At 46.5% G+C, this 16,173-nt stretch overlaps 1 protein-coding gene across 2 annotated transcripts in view; it reads left to right on the top strand.

The window, feature by feature from the left end:
• The window catches only part of LOC311328011 (major histocompatibility complex class I-related gene protein-like), a 19,813-nt gene extending 15,628 nt beyond the window's left edge, over window positions 1–4,185 (top strand). Inside the window, exons 4-8 of one of the 2 annotated variants that reach the window (XM_084461122.1) lie at window positions 508–825; window positions 1,420–1,518; window positions 1,685–1,702; window positions 2,355–2,393; window positions 2,656–4,185. In XM_084461122.1, the coding sequence (XP_084317248.1) occupies window positions 508–825; window positions 1,420–1,518; window positions 1,685–1,702; window positions 2,355–2,393; window positions 2,656–2,717 (536 nt within the window). In that variant the 3' untranslated portion in view covers window positions 2,718–4,185. The remainder of the gene's footprint in view (window positions 1–507; window positions 826–1,419; window positions 1,519–1,684; window positions 1,703–2,354; window positions 2,394–2,655) is intronic. The other variant, XM_084461123.1, reaches the window with a different exon arrangement.
• The last annotated feature ends 11,988 nt before the right edge of the window (window positions 4,186–16,173 follow it).

Here is a 16,173-nt window from a genome sequence, read left to right on the forward strand (position 1 = left end):
ATCTCGCTCTCCCTCTTTCCCCCCTTCTCTCTCCCTCTCTCTCCCTCTCTCCTCCCTGTCTCTCTCCTTCTCTCCCTCTCTCTCTCCATCTCTTTCTCTCTCTCTCCATCTCTCTCTCCCTCTCTATCTCTCTCTCTCTCTATCTCTCTCCCTCTCTCTCTCTCTACATCTCTCTATCTCTCTCTCTCTCTCTCTCTCCCTCTCTCTCCATCTTTCTGTCCCTCTTTCCCTCCCTTTCTCTGTCCCTCTCTCCATCTCTCTCTCCCTCTCTCCCCCCTTCTCTCTCCCTGTCTCTCCTTCTCTCCCTCTCTCTCTCTCTCCATCTCTCTCTCTCTCTCCATCTCTCTCTCCATCTCTCTCTCTCCATCTCTCTCTCTCACTGTCTCTCTCTCTCTCTCTCTCTCCATCTCTCTCTCCATCTCTCTCTCTCTGTATCTCTCTCTCTCTCTCTCTCTCTCCATCTCTCTCTCCATCTCTCTCTCCATCTCTCTCTCTCTCTCTCCCCAGTCCCTCCCTCTGTGTCTCTCCTCCAGAAGAGCCCCTCCTCTCCAGTGACCTGCCATGCTACAGGCTTCTACCCCAGAGGAGTCATGGTGTTCTGGAGGAGAGATGGAGAGGAGGTGTTCGAGGACGTGGACTATAGAGAGGTTCTCCCCAACCAGGACGGAACCTTCCAGACCCGTGTTCTCCTGACAGTGAAGCCTGAGGACGTGGACAGCGGGAGGTGGGAGTGTGTGGTTCAGGTCTCAGGGATCCAGGAGGACTTTGTCACCAAGCTGGAGCGCTCTGTGGTGAAGACCAACCGGCCTGACCCAGGTAACCCAGGTAAGACTGACAGGAGGAAAGACCCAGGAAAGAGAGAATGACCATAGAATGAGAGAGAGAATCACAATAGGATGTCCTCTTTAAACACAGATTATAGTATACATTCATAGTATTATTATTATTATTATTAGTATGATTAGTAGTAGTAGTAGTAGTAGTAGTATTACTTATATTATTATTACTATTATTATTGTTATTATTATTGTTGTTGTTGTTTTTATTATGCTTATTATTATTATTATTATTACATATCCTCTGGTCCTTGTTTATCAGTGTTCCATCCTGCTCATCTTTCAGAGGAGACCATATTCCCACACACATACACTCAAGACGTTCCACATACTATAGAATCATTTGGCGCCATGACAGAACCCTCCCAAAAGGGTTCTACCTGACATGACAGGGTTCTGCTACAAGTGGCAGCATTGTTCTGTGTGGAAGTGTTTTAGTCTGCGGTGTCTTTTCCCAGAGTGACCCTCTGGTCTCCTAGTGAAGTGACCAGAGAAGAGTGTGAGAGTTGATGATGAAACTGTCACATCAGCAGCATGGGAGACTCCCAGCTACAGGCTGAATGTTCTGTGTTGGTTGTTACAGGTTCCTCTGGCCTCATCATTGGAGGGGTGGTGGTTCTTCTCCTGGTCATGGGCATCATCTCTGGACTGGTCATTTGGAGGAAGAAGACTGCTCAGGAAGGTGAGAGAGGAGAAGCAGCTCTGGATATCTGACCCTGATGCTCTGAGCACCACTGTGCATTTCCAGTATTGATAGTGGATTACTATGTGCGATCAGTAGTGGAGATGATCAATGTTTTACTAATCATATGGATCACTTTAATAATGCTGAGTCATCTGTGTTTCAGGCTTCACTCCAGCTAACAGTGAGTATTGTGATGAAAATATGACTCATACATACACTACACATATACATGTTCACATACAGTATATCTGTGTTCACATGTTATTCTCCTACATGTCCATCTCACCACACTATCCTGTGAGGCTGTACTGTCCTTCCTGTTGTTCAACATGTGTCAGGTGTGTTTTGGTATCCATGGTGTCTGACTGTATCCATCTCAGTCAGCTGTTCCTCATCAGCTCAGTTTAACTGGTCTGGTTGTTCCTCAGTTTAACTGGTCTGGTTTTTCCTCAGTTTAACTTGTCTGGTTGTTCCTCAGTTTAACTGGTCTGGTTGTTCCTCAGTTTAACTGGTCTGGTTGTTTCTCAGTTTAACTGGTCTGGTTGTTCCTCAGTTTAACTGGTCTGGTTGTTTCTCAGTTTAACTGGTCTGGTTGTTCCTCAGTTTAACTGGTCTGGTTGGTCCTCAGTTTAACTGGTCTGGTTGTTCCTCAGTTTAACTGGTCTGGTTGTTCCTCAGTTTAACTGGTCTGGTTGTTCCTCAGTTTAACTGGTCTGGTTGGTCCTCAGTTTAACTGGTCTGGTTGTTCCTCAGTTTAACTGGTCTGGTTGGTCCTCAGTTTAACTGGTCTGGTTGTTCCTCAGTTTAACTGGTCTGGTTGTTTCTCCATGTAGCTTCTGATGTCGGATCTCACTCCTCCAATAACATCACACGTACGTACACACACACACACACACACACACACACACACACACACACACACACACACACACACACATAAACACACACACACAGTGACATATTCATCATAGTAAACAGGATAGTGAACTGTATGACCTGCTAGTTGTCCTAATTTGTCCTAAATGTAAAATCACCATCAACATGAATTCAGTGTTTACACTGTTGTTATTTACCTTGTTGTTCTGTGTGTGTGTGTGTGTGTGTGTGTGTGTGTGTGTGTGTGTGTCCTCACAGAAGAGCAGCAGAAACTAGGGGAGGAAATAGAGACAAGTCAACTAACTCAACAATCAGATTAATATGCAGCGCAGCACGAAGACAAATTTACCCAAAACAGCTGATGATGATGTCAATAGATGACTAATGAATCAGCTGTGTCTCTGATGATGTCAATAGATGACTAATGAATCAGCTGTGTCTCTGATGATGTCAATAGATGACTAATGAAATAGCTGTGTCTCTGATGATGTCAATAGATGACTAATGAATCAGCTGTGTCTCTGATGATGTCCAATAGATCATTAATGAGGCCTGCATGACTGTCATAATTTGATAGAAATTACATTTTAGTCTGATGTCAGGATGTATAGTTTGCGCAAGTAACACAAGCAAATGTGAGACTTTTTTCTTTCAAATATATAGAAAAATACATTTATTTTCCCGGCTCATCAAGTATGTTTTCTCTCTGTTTCTGCACTGCTTCCTGCTGTCATACTGTAAATATGATCATTAGTAGGGTGTGTCTTCCTGCTGTCATACTGTAAATATGATAATTAGTAGGGCGTGTCTTCCTGCTGTCATACTGTAAATATGATCATTAGTAGGGCGTGTCTTCCTGCTGTCATACTGTAAATATGATCATTAGTAGGGCGTGTCTTCTCAGATGAGGTCACCTGACTCTGTCCTATCAGGAGCGGGGTGATGATGTCACGGTCATGTTTAGACCACAGCCCAGTCTGTCCGTCCAGATGAACACATTCCTCTGTGTTGATCCGTCTCTCAACACTGACAGAAGAATCCTACAGTTTGACCATAGAGATTACGTTGATACTGTCTATCTGGGCTTGGTTTAATACTAAGCTCTGATTGGCTACAGAAGCATGTATTCATTCTGGAGAACCACTCTCCCTCCAAGCTGGGGTTAGGGTTGGGCTGACCCCCCCTCTCTGGTGCCTGTCTGCTCCTCAGAGGACCCTGATGCTCTGCTACATCTCTGTAAAGCTCAGTGATGCTCTGCTACATCTCTGTAAAGCTCAGTGATGCTCTGCTACATCTCTGTAAAGCTCAGTGATGCTCTGCTACATCTCTGTAAAGCTCACTGATGCTCTGCTACATCTCTGTAAAGCTCAGTGATGCTCTGCTACATCTCTGTAAAGCTCACTGATGCTCTGCTACATCTCTGTAAAGCTCAGTGATGCTCTGCTACATCTCTGTGAAGCCGTTACCCGTCACAAACTACCGTCACTATTCACCTGTTTAGTAACTTTAACATGTTGGGAGAGGTTATCTTTTATGTGCTTGTGGGATCTCTTGCTCTTTATTTTTATTATTGTGTGTTGTGAAATGATTTTACGTTTCCAATCGTGTGTGAATACTTTAATTTCTCAAAATAATCAATCAGAGTAATCAAAATAGATTTGATTTTCTGTTCTATTAGAAATAGATTTGATTTTCTGTTCTATAAGAAATAGATTTGATTTTCTGTTCTATTAGAAATAGATTGCCTATTTTCCCTCATCTACAACATCCTGTTAAAGGTTTATTCTGTTATTCTGTATTCTCTTAGAAATAAAATGGGTTTGATAAGTCAACTTGAGTGTTTATTTTGTGTTTCTTATTGTGTTGATAAGGAGCTCGGGGAGTTTCAGCCAGTTAACAGACAGTTGGGCTCTCCCACCTCTCAAAGGATGAATGAAGGACTCCTCCACTTCCCAAACTCCAGGGGAACCCCTGACTACAGAGAGGACAAGAGTTCTGTCTTTACTTCACAGCCCAGACAAGGATCTAGAGCAGTGGAGGAGACAGGAGAGACAGACAGTAATATTGGTATAGGATATACAGGATAGACAGTAATATTGGTATAGGATATACAGGATAGACAGTAATATTGGTATAGGATATACAGGATAGACAGTAATATTGGTATAGGATATACAGGCTAGACAGTAATATTGGTATAGGATATACAGGATAGACAGTAATATTGGTATAGGATATACAGGATAGACAGTAATATTGGTATAGGATATACAGGCTAGACAGTAATATTGGTATAGGATATACAGGATAGACAGTAATATTGGTATAGGATATACAGGATAGACAGTAATATTGGTAAAGGATATACAGGATAGACAGTAATATTGCTCAGGGTAGACTGTGGTATTCTACTGTTGGTCAGGTAGACAGTGGTATTCTACTGTTGGTCAGGTAGACAGTGGTATTCTACTGTTGGTCAGGTAGACAGTGGTATTCTACTGTTGGTCAGGTAGACAGTGGTATTCTACTGTTGGTCAGGTAGACTGTGGTATTCTACTGTTGGTCAGGTAGACTGTGGTATTCTACTGTTGGTCAGATACACAGCAGAGAATCTCATTTGAGATTGTTAATTTCATCGCAAACAAGCCCACAACAATTGGATCTTATAAATCATATCTTTAATCCACACACACACACACACACACACACACACACACACACACACACACACACACACACACACACACACACACACACACAGCCTCAGAATACTTGAATGGGTCAGAATACCACAACCTCTATTCTTCCCTCACTGTTGTTATTGGTGCTGAATTCAACACAGCTGATAGCAGTTAATAATGAGAGTCATTTCTCCCTGAAACACAGTCTGCTGTTCTTTCATGATGATGATAGAAGCCCTCAGCTCAGCAGAGTGAAGCTGTTTGGGACGCTGCTGTGTTCAGACACCTGATCTCACTGGAACAGAGGCTACAGATACAGATTCATCTGGAACATAAGAGCTCTGACTGACTCATATTCTCCCATCCAAGCTGTCCTCCTTCAGCATTGTGCCAAAGTGTCCTTGAGCAGAACCCCAAAATCACTCACATGTGGCACAGTGGCGCAGTACCTAGTACTGTCACCTCACAGCAAGAAGGTCTCCGGGCCTTTCTGTGTGGAGTTTGCATGTTCTCACCGTGTTCACAAGGGTGAAAGAGAACCCAACATGAAATACATGCAGAAGAAGAGAGGCTCTTCAGTCCGGTCCCTGACCAAGACATGGACTGAGCACTTGGACTTGGTCCCCGGGGCTCCATGAACGATGGCTGCCCACTGCTCCTGGCTGTCCCTGGAGGAGGACACTGATGAGGCTGCCCACTGCTCCTGGCTGTCCCTGGAGGAGGACACTGATGAGGCTGCCCACTGCTCCTGGCTGTCCCTGGAGGAGGACACTGATGAGGCTGCCCACTGCTCCTGACTGTCCCTGGAGGAGGACACTGATGAGGCTGCCCACTGCTCCTGGCTGTCCCTGGAGGAGGACACTGATGAGGCTGCCCACTGCTCCTGGCTGTCCCTGGAGGAGGACACTGATGATGCTGCCCACTGCTCCTGGCTGTCCCTGGAGGAGGACACTGATGAGGCTGCCCACTGCTCCTGGCTGTCCCTGGAGGAGGACACTGATGAGGCTGCCCACTGCTCCTGGCTGTCCCTGGAGGAGGACGGCTTGGACGGGAGAAATGCAGAGGACAAATTCCACCAGCGACCACTGAAGGTGTGTGTGTGTGTGTGTGTGTGTGTGTGTGTGTGTGTGTGTGTTGTGTCACCCTCACCCGTGGCCAATAAAGACCCTTTGAGGTCCAGAATTCTAGAACATTCATTTGACTGATCTGCTCAGGGTCCTGCCTTTATATGATTGGATGTGATGACGTGGCACAAGATGATTGGCTGTCAACAACGAGCCCTAGCAACTAACTATGCCAGACTTGCCTGATAGCAGCCATGAGGATTGTAGCCAATTAGTTTGAGAAATCACTCGTGGTCTAAGCTAACCATATAAACTTGTAAAATAAAGTTAGTAAATTAGTGTTTGGTCGATCATCTCTGTTGCTACTGTGTTATTAGCATTGCATCTTCTATCAATGGAAAGCCTGTTCATTTCCCTCTACAACGATGTCCCGTTTGTAAGGATCCTGTCCTGTTTGTGGGATGAGCAGCACAGCTGGTATGTGGGTGTGGTCCCAAGTTAAAAGCAACACATTTCCCTGACAATGTCAAACAGTTTATTCAGAATCAGAATGTTCTCCTGTTGGTGTGGAGATGAACATTGTAGGACAGACAGCACCTTGGCCCGGCCTTCTGTGGGGGCTGTAGGGACTCCTCCAGGTTCAGCACTCCAACCTGCACTCCCCACCACTGTTCTGGAGTCTGGGGACAGACAGACATCACTCAGAACCACACACACACACACACACACACACACACACACACACACACACAAACTCTCTCTCTCTCTCTCTCTCTCTCACACACACACACACACACACACACACACAAACAAACACGCACACACACACACTCTCTCTCTCTAGAATAGAATCAACTATTGGCACAGGGATATAATTAGTCACCATCATCCTATACCTTTTCTCACCCTTGTGCCCCCAGATCTCCACCGAATTGTGTGTCCATAGAGGTCGCTGTCGCTGCACATTTTCTGCAGATGGATGTTGTTGTCGAGAACGCGCATGAAGTCGTTCACATGGATTTTTCTCTCTGCGCTCTTTGCCTCTGACCACCAGAGGGAGCTGTGACACCAGAGTCTTCGGATCATCTGTCCACGTCTAAGGACCGTCTCTGGTCTCGTGTTCAGCCGCCTCTCTGCTGGTTGAATCGGGTCAGCGTTAATGTTTGATGTTGTTGATCTGTGTGTGTAACTGGAGACACAGAGCTATACCTCCCATCCCCCTAGACAGACAGGAGGTCAGATTGATTAATGCTTCTTATACAACGGTTAGTTCTGGTTCTTGATTCTGATTGGCTGGAAGCCGTGTTAAAATTCTTTGTAACACACACCTGGGACCGCATATCATTCCATTTTCAAATCAGTATTTAGTCAAATCAGTAAACTAATTCGGGTCAGATTGATTAATGCTTCTTTAACACTGGTAGGCTGGAACTGGATGTTCAACAGCTGGTGCGTGTGTGTGTGTGTGTGTGTGTGTGTGTGTGTGTGTGTGTGTGTGTGTGTGTGTGTGTGTGTGTGTGTGTGTGTGTGTGTGTGAGTGTGTGTGTGTGTGTGTGTGTGAGAGAGATTCTCCAGCAGGATGTGAACAAGGCCCAGTCTGGGTTTAGACGTCGTTCACACTAAGATGCTACAGCCACAGACCAGCTCTGACCAGACACCTACACCAGACCTACTACAGACCAGCTCTGACCAGACACCTACACCAGACCTACTACAGACCAGCTCTGACCAGTCACCTACACCAGACCTACTACAGACCAGCTCTGACCAGACACCTACACCAGACCTACTACAGACCAGCTCTGACCAGTCACCTACACCAGACCTACTACAGACCAGCTCTGACCAGACACCTACACCAGACCTACTACAGACCAGCTCTGACCAGACACCTACCGCTTATCCGTTTGTGCACCAATCTACTTTTTGCACTGTTCTGTCTTTGCACTGTCCTGTCTCGTCCCTGAACCCTGTCCAATGTCTTCTCCATGTTATGCACAACGACCGAAAGCAAATTCAGTAACAGATACAGCTGGAACATAAGAGCTCTGACTGCCTCATATATAACAGTCTCTGGACAATAAAAAAAATAACTTTATTGGCCACACAGTGAGACACACAACACACGTGAGTGAGGGGTGACACAGCACACACACACACAGTACACACACACACACACACACAGCACACACACACACGCACAGCACACACAACGGCCAAAATCGCACACATGTATCACGGTGGCGCAGTACCTAGTACTGTCACCTCACAGCAAGAAGGTCTCCGGGCCTTTCTGTGTGGAGTTTGCATGTTCTCACCGTGTTCACAAGGGTGAAAGAGAACCCAACATGAAATACATGCAGAAGAAGAGAGGCTCTTCAGTCCGGTCCCTGACCAAGACATGGACTTGTTTGAATTCTAGATACGTTGAAAAACTGCATGGCCATGAATTAATTCTGATTCCACCAGGTCTACAGACCAGCTGTGTCTGGTGTGTGTGGTACAGTTCTGTAACTATAGTTCAGCGTCCTGAGGCCTAGAGGAGGAACCAGGACAGGGAAGGAACCCCCCCCCCCTCCGCACACACACACACACACACACACACACACACACACACACACTTACACACACACACACACACTTACACACACACACACACACACACACACACACTCACACACACTCACACACACACACTTACACTCAGACACACACACACACACACACACACACACACATACACACACACACTTACACACACACACACACACACACACACACACACACTTACACTCACACACACACACACACACACACACACACACACACACACACACACACAGACACACACTCACATCCCCTCCTCGAATCAGCTGCTGGTCGACTCAGCGTCTTCCTCCCTGGAAACAGACGACTCAGCAGGTTTTTCTGCCCGCAGCGAAGGCTCAGTATTGTCAGCTCTGATTGGCTGCTGAGGTTCAGAGGTGAGTGAGGGAAAGAGAAGTTGAGTATGGTGCGTTTGGCTGTGTGTGTGTGTGCGTGCGTGCTGTGTGTGTGTGTGTGTGTGTGCATGTGTGCGTGCGTGTACGCATGCGTGTGTGTGTATGTTTGTGCGTGTGTGAGTGGCCTTCACACATAAGGACTTGAGACTAACTGTGCTGAGCCCTCTATTGTCCAGTCATTCTTGTGTCTGGCCAGAAGCTGCAGCCTCAGATGAGCACACAGAGCTGAGGTCTGACTGAGTCTGCCTCTGACGCAGCACCAGAGCCTTAACTACACTGGTCTCCTCTGTTCCTCCTCCAGTTCCTCTACTCCTCCTCTCTGCTCCTCTCTCCTCCTCCTCTTTGCTCCTCCTCTCTATTCCTCCAACTCCTCCTCTCTGCTCCTCCTCTCTGCTCCTCCTCTCTGCTCCTCTCTGCTCATCCACTCTGCTCCTCCTCTCTACTCCTCCTCTCTACTTCTCCTCTCTGCTCCTCCTCTCTGCTCCTCTCTACTTCCCCTCTCTGCTCCTCCTCTCTACTTCTCCTCTCTGCTCCTCCTCTCTACTTCTCCTCTCTGCTCCTCTCTGCTTCTCCTCTCTACTCCTCCTCTCTGCTCCTCTCTACTTCTCCTCTCTGCTCCTCTCTGCTCCTCCTCTCTGCTCCTCTCTACTCCTCCTCTCTGCTCCTCCTCTCTGCTTCTCTCTGCTCCTCTCTGCTCCTCCTCTCTACTCCTCCTCTCTGCTCCTCTCTGCTCCTCCTCTCTGCTCCTCCTCTCTGCTCCTCTCTGCTCCTCCTCTCTGCTCCTCTCTACTTCTCCTCTCTGCTCCTCCTCTCTGCTCCTCTCTGCTCCTCCTCTCTGCTCCTCCTCTCTACTTCTCCTCTCTACTTCTCCTCTCTGCTCCTCTCTACTTCTCCTCTCTGCTCCTCTCTGCTCCTCCTCTCTACTCCTCCTCTCTGCTCCTCTCTGCTCCTCTCTACTCCTCCTCTCTGCTCCTCTCTACTCCTCCTCTCTACTCCTCCTCTCTACTTCTCCCCTCTGCTCCTCTCTACTCCTCCTCTCTGCTCCTCTCTACTTCTCCTCTCTGCTCCTCCTCTCTGCTCCTCTCTACTTCTCCTCTCTACTCCTCCTCTCTGCTCCTCTCTGCTCCTCCTCTCTACTCCTCCTCTCTGCTCCTCTCTACTTCTCCTCTCTGCTCCTCTCTGCTCCTCCTCTCTGCTCCTCCTCTCTGCTCCTCTCTACTCCTCCTCTCTGCTCCTCTCTACTTCTCCTCTCTGCTCCTCTCTGCTCCTCCTCTTTACTCCTCCTCTCTGCTCCTCTCTACTTCTCCTCTCTGCTCCTCTCTGCTCCTCCTCTCTACTCCTCATCTGCATCCAGGACAGCTGTGGCACAGGAGGTAGAGCGGGTCGTCCAATGATCGTAGGGTCGGCGGTTTGAATCCCGGCTCCTCCTGACGATATGACGAAGTGTCCTTGGGCAAGACACTGAACCCCCACACTGCTCCCAATGAGCAGGCTGGCACCTTGCACCCCGTTCTCGCAGTTGCTGAAAGGAGAACAAGGGGCCTTTATACTCCCAAGTCAGCTCCATGGACAGATCCCTCAGCTCCACCCTGGATCAGCTCCCCTCCAGCACCATGGACAGATCCCTCAGCTCCACCCTGGCTCAGCTCACCTCCAGCACCATGGACAGATCCCTCAGCTCCACCCTGGCTCAGCTCACCTCCAGCACCATGGACAGATCCCTCAGCTCCACCCTGGATCAGCTCCCCTCCAGCACCATGGACAGATCCCTCAGCTCCACCCTGGCTCAGCTCACCTCCAGCACCATGGACAGATGAGATCCCTCAGCTCCACCCTGGCTCAGCTCACCTCCAGCACCATGGACAGATGAGATCCCTCAGCTCCACCCTGGCTCAGCTCACCTCCAGCACCATGGACAGATGAGATCCCTCAGCTCCACCCTGGCTCAGCTCACCTCCAGCACCATGGACAGATCCCTCAGCTCCACCCTGGCTCAGCTCACCTCCAGCACCATGGACAGATCCCTCAGCTCCACCCTGGCTCAGCTCACCTCCAGCACCATGGACAGATGAGATCCCTCAGCTCCACCCTGGCTCAGCTCATCAGCGCGGCCAAGTCTCACGTATTTCACGCTCACACGCCGCACTTCACAATTCTCAAGCAGAGAATGACCAACCCCTCAAATACCAGCAGTTCATGAAGCCCGCCAATCCTAATGGTGTAATAAAAATCTACTTTGAGAACTTTATTTGAAGTCCTGTACAGTATATGCTTTATGATTTGGCAAACCATTGCTAGTTCCATGACAACGTCCTTAGCTTAGAAGTCAGGCAGAACTGCTTCTCTAAGTACATCAGTGGTAATATAGCTTGGCTGGATGTATTTAGTATGATATGATAGTGGCCTTTGAGATATCCTTTCACTAACCGGGTGCAAGATGTCCCCAGCTGGCATTTCAACGTTGATTCACAGGTGATTCAACGTCATGTGACGACGTGAATCAACGTTGGATTAGGTTTTGATTTTGAAAGGTGAATCAACGTTGATATCGCAACGTTGTTTCAACGGCTTACTTTTCAACATGGGTGAATTAAGGTCTTTGAGTCGACGTTGCATCACTGTTGAAATTGCAACTTTGTTTCAACTTCTTACTTTTCAATCAATGCATGTAGCCACTGGGAACAAAGGCTTGAACTTTTGTAAACTTTTATTGTACATAAGAATCAAGATGCACATGTAGGCCTACAACAGCAGTAACATGGGGTTACAACAACTCTGACAACTGTGCAAATAGCAACAACATCAATCCAACCATAATGTGAAAAATTACACTGGCCTGCACACACGCAAACACACATTTTGTGACATACTTCTATACAGCAATGCTACAGAAAAAGGCACTCAGTCAATCTGCCAGCTGGTAACAGCTTTTGGCTTTCTAAACATACAACCTCTGCAGCACAATACGAGCCTAAGGATTAGTTAATAAAGATTGGTTGACTGGAAGGAGCTGCAGAGACGAGACCAGCACCTTTCTGAAAAGGTCAAATAAAGGTTAAATATTTTCTGGGCGGCCGCGCTTCTCTCTAGGTAACCGCCCACACCCTCTCCTCATTGGAAACAGCGCTCAGAAGCAGGCGATATGTGGTCACGGCCCATTTATAGTGCCACGGTATGTCCAGGAACATTCTAGAAGGGTTGTACGATACGACCCGTCTGGAATGTTTGCACAACATTCCGTAGACTGTATAAAACTCCTCTTCAACAGAAGCATTGGTGCAACCACAGTATGGGCCCATGCATTACTTGAGCAACAGTTGCCAGAATGAAGCAGGTGAAGATGATGTACCAGAAGTCCTCGTTCCCTCTGACCTTCATCCCGATCAGCTCATGCTGCCCAATAATACTGAGGGAGGCGGTTCTAGACCATTTCAAATGTGTGTGTGTGTGTGTGGGGGGGGGGGGGCTGGCTGGGGCCACATGTGATTTTAGGGGTATCAAAAACGTTGGAATTACTTTCTGGGACTGCACATATGGGAGGGACACAAGAAGATGGAGGTCTGGGGCTCCCCCCAAAATTGTAAATCTGGAATTTGGAATTGCGTATTAGAGTTTATCTGTGGCATAATCTTGGAGCCAGCAGCAACATTTCACAGTGACACCATACATTACATGTGACAAATAAAAGGAATCTTGAATCTTGAAATCCCCCCCATGAAATGTTCAGCATCAAACACTTGTCCTGGATTCTGGTGGATCGTCTGTGCACCATGTGCTGGATCAGCTTGTCTGTTTTTATGGACGGGCGTTGTGTTTGTTGTTTTTATCTGTTACCTGTTTACAGGGGCTGCAGATGCAAATTAGCCTAAGGCTAACTCTGGTGCGATGCATCAAATGTTTTTACATTTATGTTTTAATTGCACATGGTCCCTTCCAAATAAAATTTTTTAAAAAAATAAAAAAAATAAAAAAATTCAACAAGACATTCAATAGTTGAGCTTATAGCTCATATTCATATTTTGGGAGAAAAATACCCTGATAACTAACTAGTCTATTATCTATGCATTTAAATATATATATATATATATATATATATATGTATATATATATATATATGTATATATGTATTTATTTATATATATACAGTAAATGGTAAATGGACTGCACTTATATAGTGCTCTTTTTAGCCAAAGCGCTTTACAATGAAGGCCTCTCATTCACACATCGTCAGGAGGAGCTGGGATGCACTCATTCACCCACACATACATTCACACACCAGCGGCGGCCATGCAAGGTGCTAGCCTGCTCATTGGGAGCAATTTGGGGTTCAGTGTCTTGACCAAGGACACTTAAATGTCGGGAGGAGCTGGGATTCTAACCGCCGACCCTACGATTATTGGACAACCTGCTCTACCTCCTGAGCCACAGCCGCCCCTGTACTGTTGGGTCTTCTCAGGTACCAGAGGTTCACCTGGAACTATGTTCTCAGGTACCAGAGGTTTACCTAGAACTATGTTCTCAGGTACCAAAGGTTCATATGGAACTATGTTCTCAGGTACCAGAGGTTCATATGGAACTATGTTCTCAGGTACCAGAGGTTCACCTGGAACTATGTTCTCAGGTACCAGAGGTTTACCTAGAACTATGTTCTCAGGTACCAAAGGTTCATATGGAACTATGTTCTCAGGTACCAGAGGTTCATATGGAACTATGTTCTCAGGTACCAGAGGTTCACCTGGAACTATGTTCTCAGGTACCAGAGGTTCACCTGGAACTATGTTCTCAGGTACCAGAGGTTTACCTAGAACTATCTGCTCATGTACCAGAGGTTGATATGGAACAATGTTCTCAGGTACCAGAGGTTCATATGGAACTATGTTCTCAGGTACCAGAGGTTTACCTAGAACTATGTTCTCAGGTACCAGAGGTTCATATGGAACTAAGTTCTCAGGTACCAGAGGTTTACCTAGAACTATCTTCTCAGGTACCAAAGGTTCATATGGAACTATGTTCTCAGGTACCAAAGGTTAATATGGAACTATGTTCTCAGGTACCAGAGGTTCATATGGAACTATGTTCTCAGGTACCAGAGGTTCATATGGAACTATGTTCTCAGGTACCAGAGGTTCATATGGAACTATGTTCTCAGGTACCATAGGTTCATATGGAACTATGTTCTCAGGTACCAGAGGTTCATATGGAACTATGTTCTCAGGTACCATAGGTTCATATGGAACTATGTTCTCAGGTACCAGAGGTTCATATGGAACTATGTTCTCAGGTACCATGGGTTCAGCTGGAACTATGTTCTCAGGTACCATAGGTTCATATGGAACTATGTTCTCAGGTACCATGGGTTCATATGGAACTATGTTCTCAGGTACCATAGGTTCATATGGAACTATGTTCTCAGGTACCAGAGGTTCATATGGAACTATGTTCTCAGGTACAGTACCAGGGGTTCATATGGAACTATGTTCTCAGGTACAGTACCAGGGGTTCATATGGAACTATGTTCTCAGGTACCAGAGGTTTACCTAGAACTATCTTCTCAGGTACCAGAGGTTCATATGGAACTATGTTCTCAGGTACCATGGGTTCATATGGAACTATGTTCTCAGGTACCATGGGTTCATATGGAACTATGTTCTCAGGTACCAGAGGTTCATATGGAACTATGTTATCAGGTACCAGAGGTTCATATGGAACTATGTTCTCAGGTACCAAAGGTTCATATGGAACTATGTTCTCAGGTACCAGAGGTTCATATGGAACTATGTTCTCAGGTACCATGGGTTCAGCTGGAACTATGTTCTCAGGTACCAGAGGTTCATATGGAACTATGTTCTCAGGTACCATAGGTTCATATGGAACTATGTTCTCAGGTACCAGAGGTTCATATGGAACTATGTTCTCAGGTACCAGAGGTTCATATGGAACTATGTTCTCAGGTACCAGAGGTTCATATGGAACTATGTTCTCAGGTACCATAGGTTCATATGGAACTATGTTCTCAGGTACCATGGGTTCATATGGAACTATGTTCTCAGGTACCATAGGTTCATATGGAACTATGTTCTCAGGTACCAGAGGTTCAGCTGGAACTATGTTCTCAGGTACCAGGGGTTCATATGGAACTATGTTCTCAGGTACCAGAGGTTTACCTAGAACTATCTTCTCAGGTACCAGAGGTTCATATGGAACTATGTTCTCAGGTACCATGGGTTCATATGGAACTATGTTCTCAGGTACCATGGGTTCATATGGAACTATGTTCTCAGGTACCAGAGGTTCATATGGAACTATGTTATCAGGTACCAGAGGTTCATATGGAACTATGTTCTCAGGTACCAAAGGTTCATATGGAACTATGTTCTCAGGTACCAGAGGTTCATATGGAACTATGTTCTCAGGTACCAGAGGTTCATATGGAACTATGTTCTCAGGTACCAGAGGTTCATATGGAACTATGTTCTCAGGTACCATGGGTTCAGCTGGAACTATGTTCTCAGGTACCAGAGGTTCATATGGAACTATGTTCTCAGGTACCAGAGGTTCAGCTGGAACTATGTTCTCAGGTACCAGGGGTTCATATGGAACTATGTTCTCAGGTACCAGAGGTTCATATGGAACAATGTTCTCAGGTACCATGGGTTCAGCTGGAACTATGCAGTTAAACCTTCTTTCGGTGTGAGGCTCTTACATGAAACACGTTCTTACATGAAACGAGTCCTACTGTAGTCTTAATTTTGACTTTTCGTTCTCCCGCCCGACATCTCATCCTCCCTGTTCTCTCTCCAACACACCTTCCACCTCTCCCCCCTGCCCTCCTCATCTCCTTCACCTCCTCTTCGCCCTTCCTCTCCCTCCCCCATTCTCCCCCCCCCCTCCTCCACTCAACTGGTTCATTTATAAACCTACACAGAATTAGATAGAAGAGGATTAGTCATTTTGTGCTGTGTGATTACATAACACCTGTGTCGCTCATCAGTATCACTTGCTTCCACCCTCACTTGCCCCACGCTGGGT

The sequence above is a fragment of the Borostomias antarcticus genome (genome assembly GCF_949987555.1).
Source record: "Borostomias antarcticus genome assembly, chromosome: 36".
NCBI classification, from domain to species: domain Eukaryota; kingdom Metazoa; phylum Chordata; class Actinopteri; order Stomiiformes; family Stomiidae; genus Borostomias; species Borostomias antarcticus.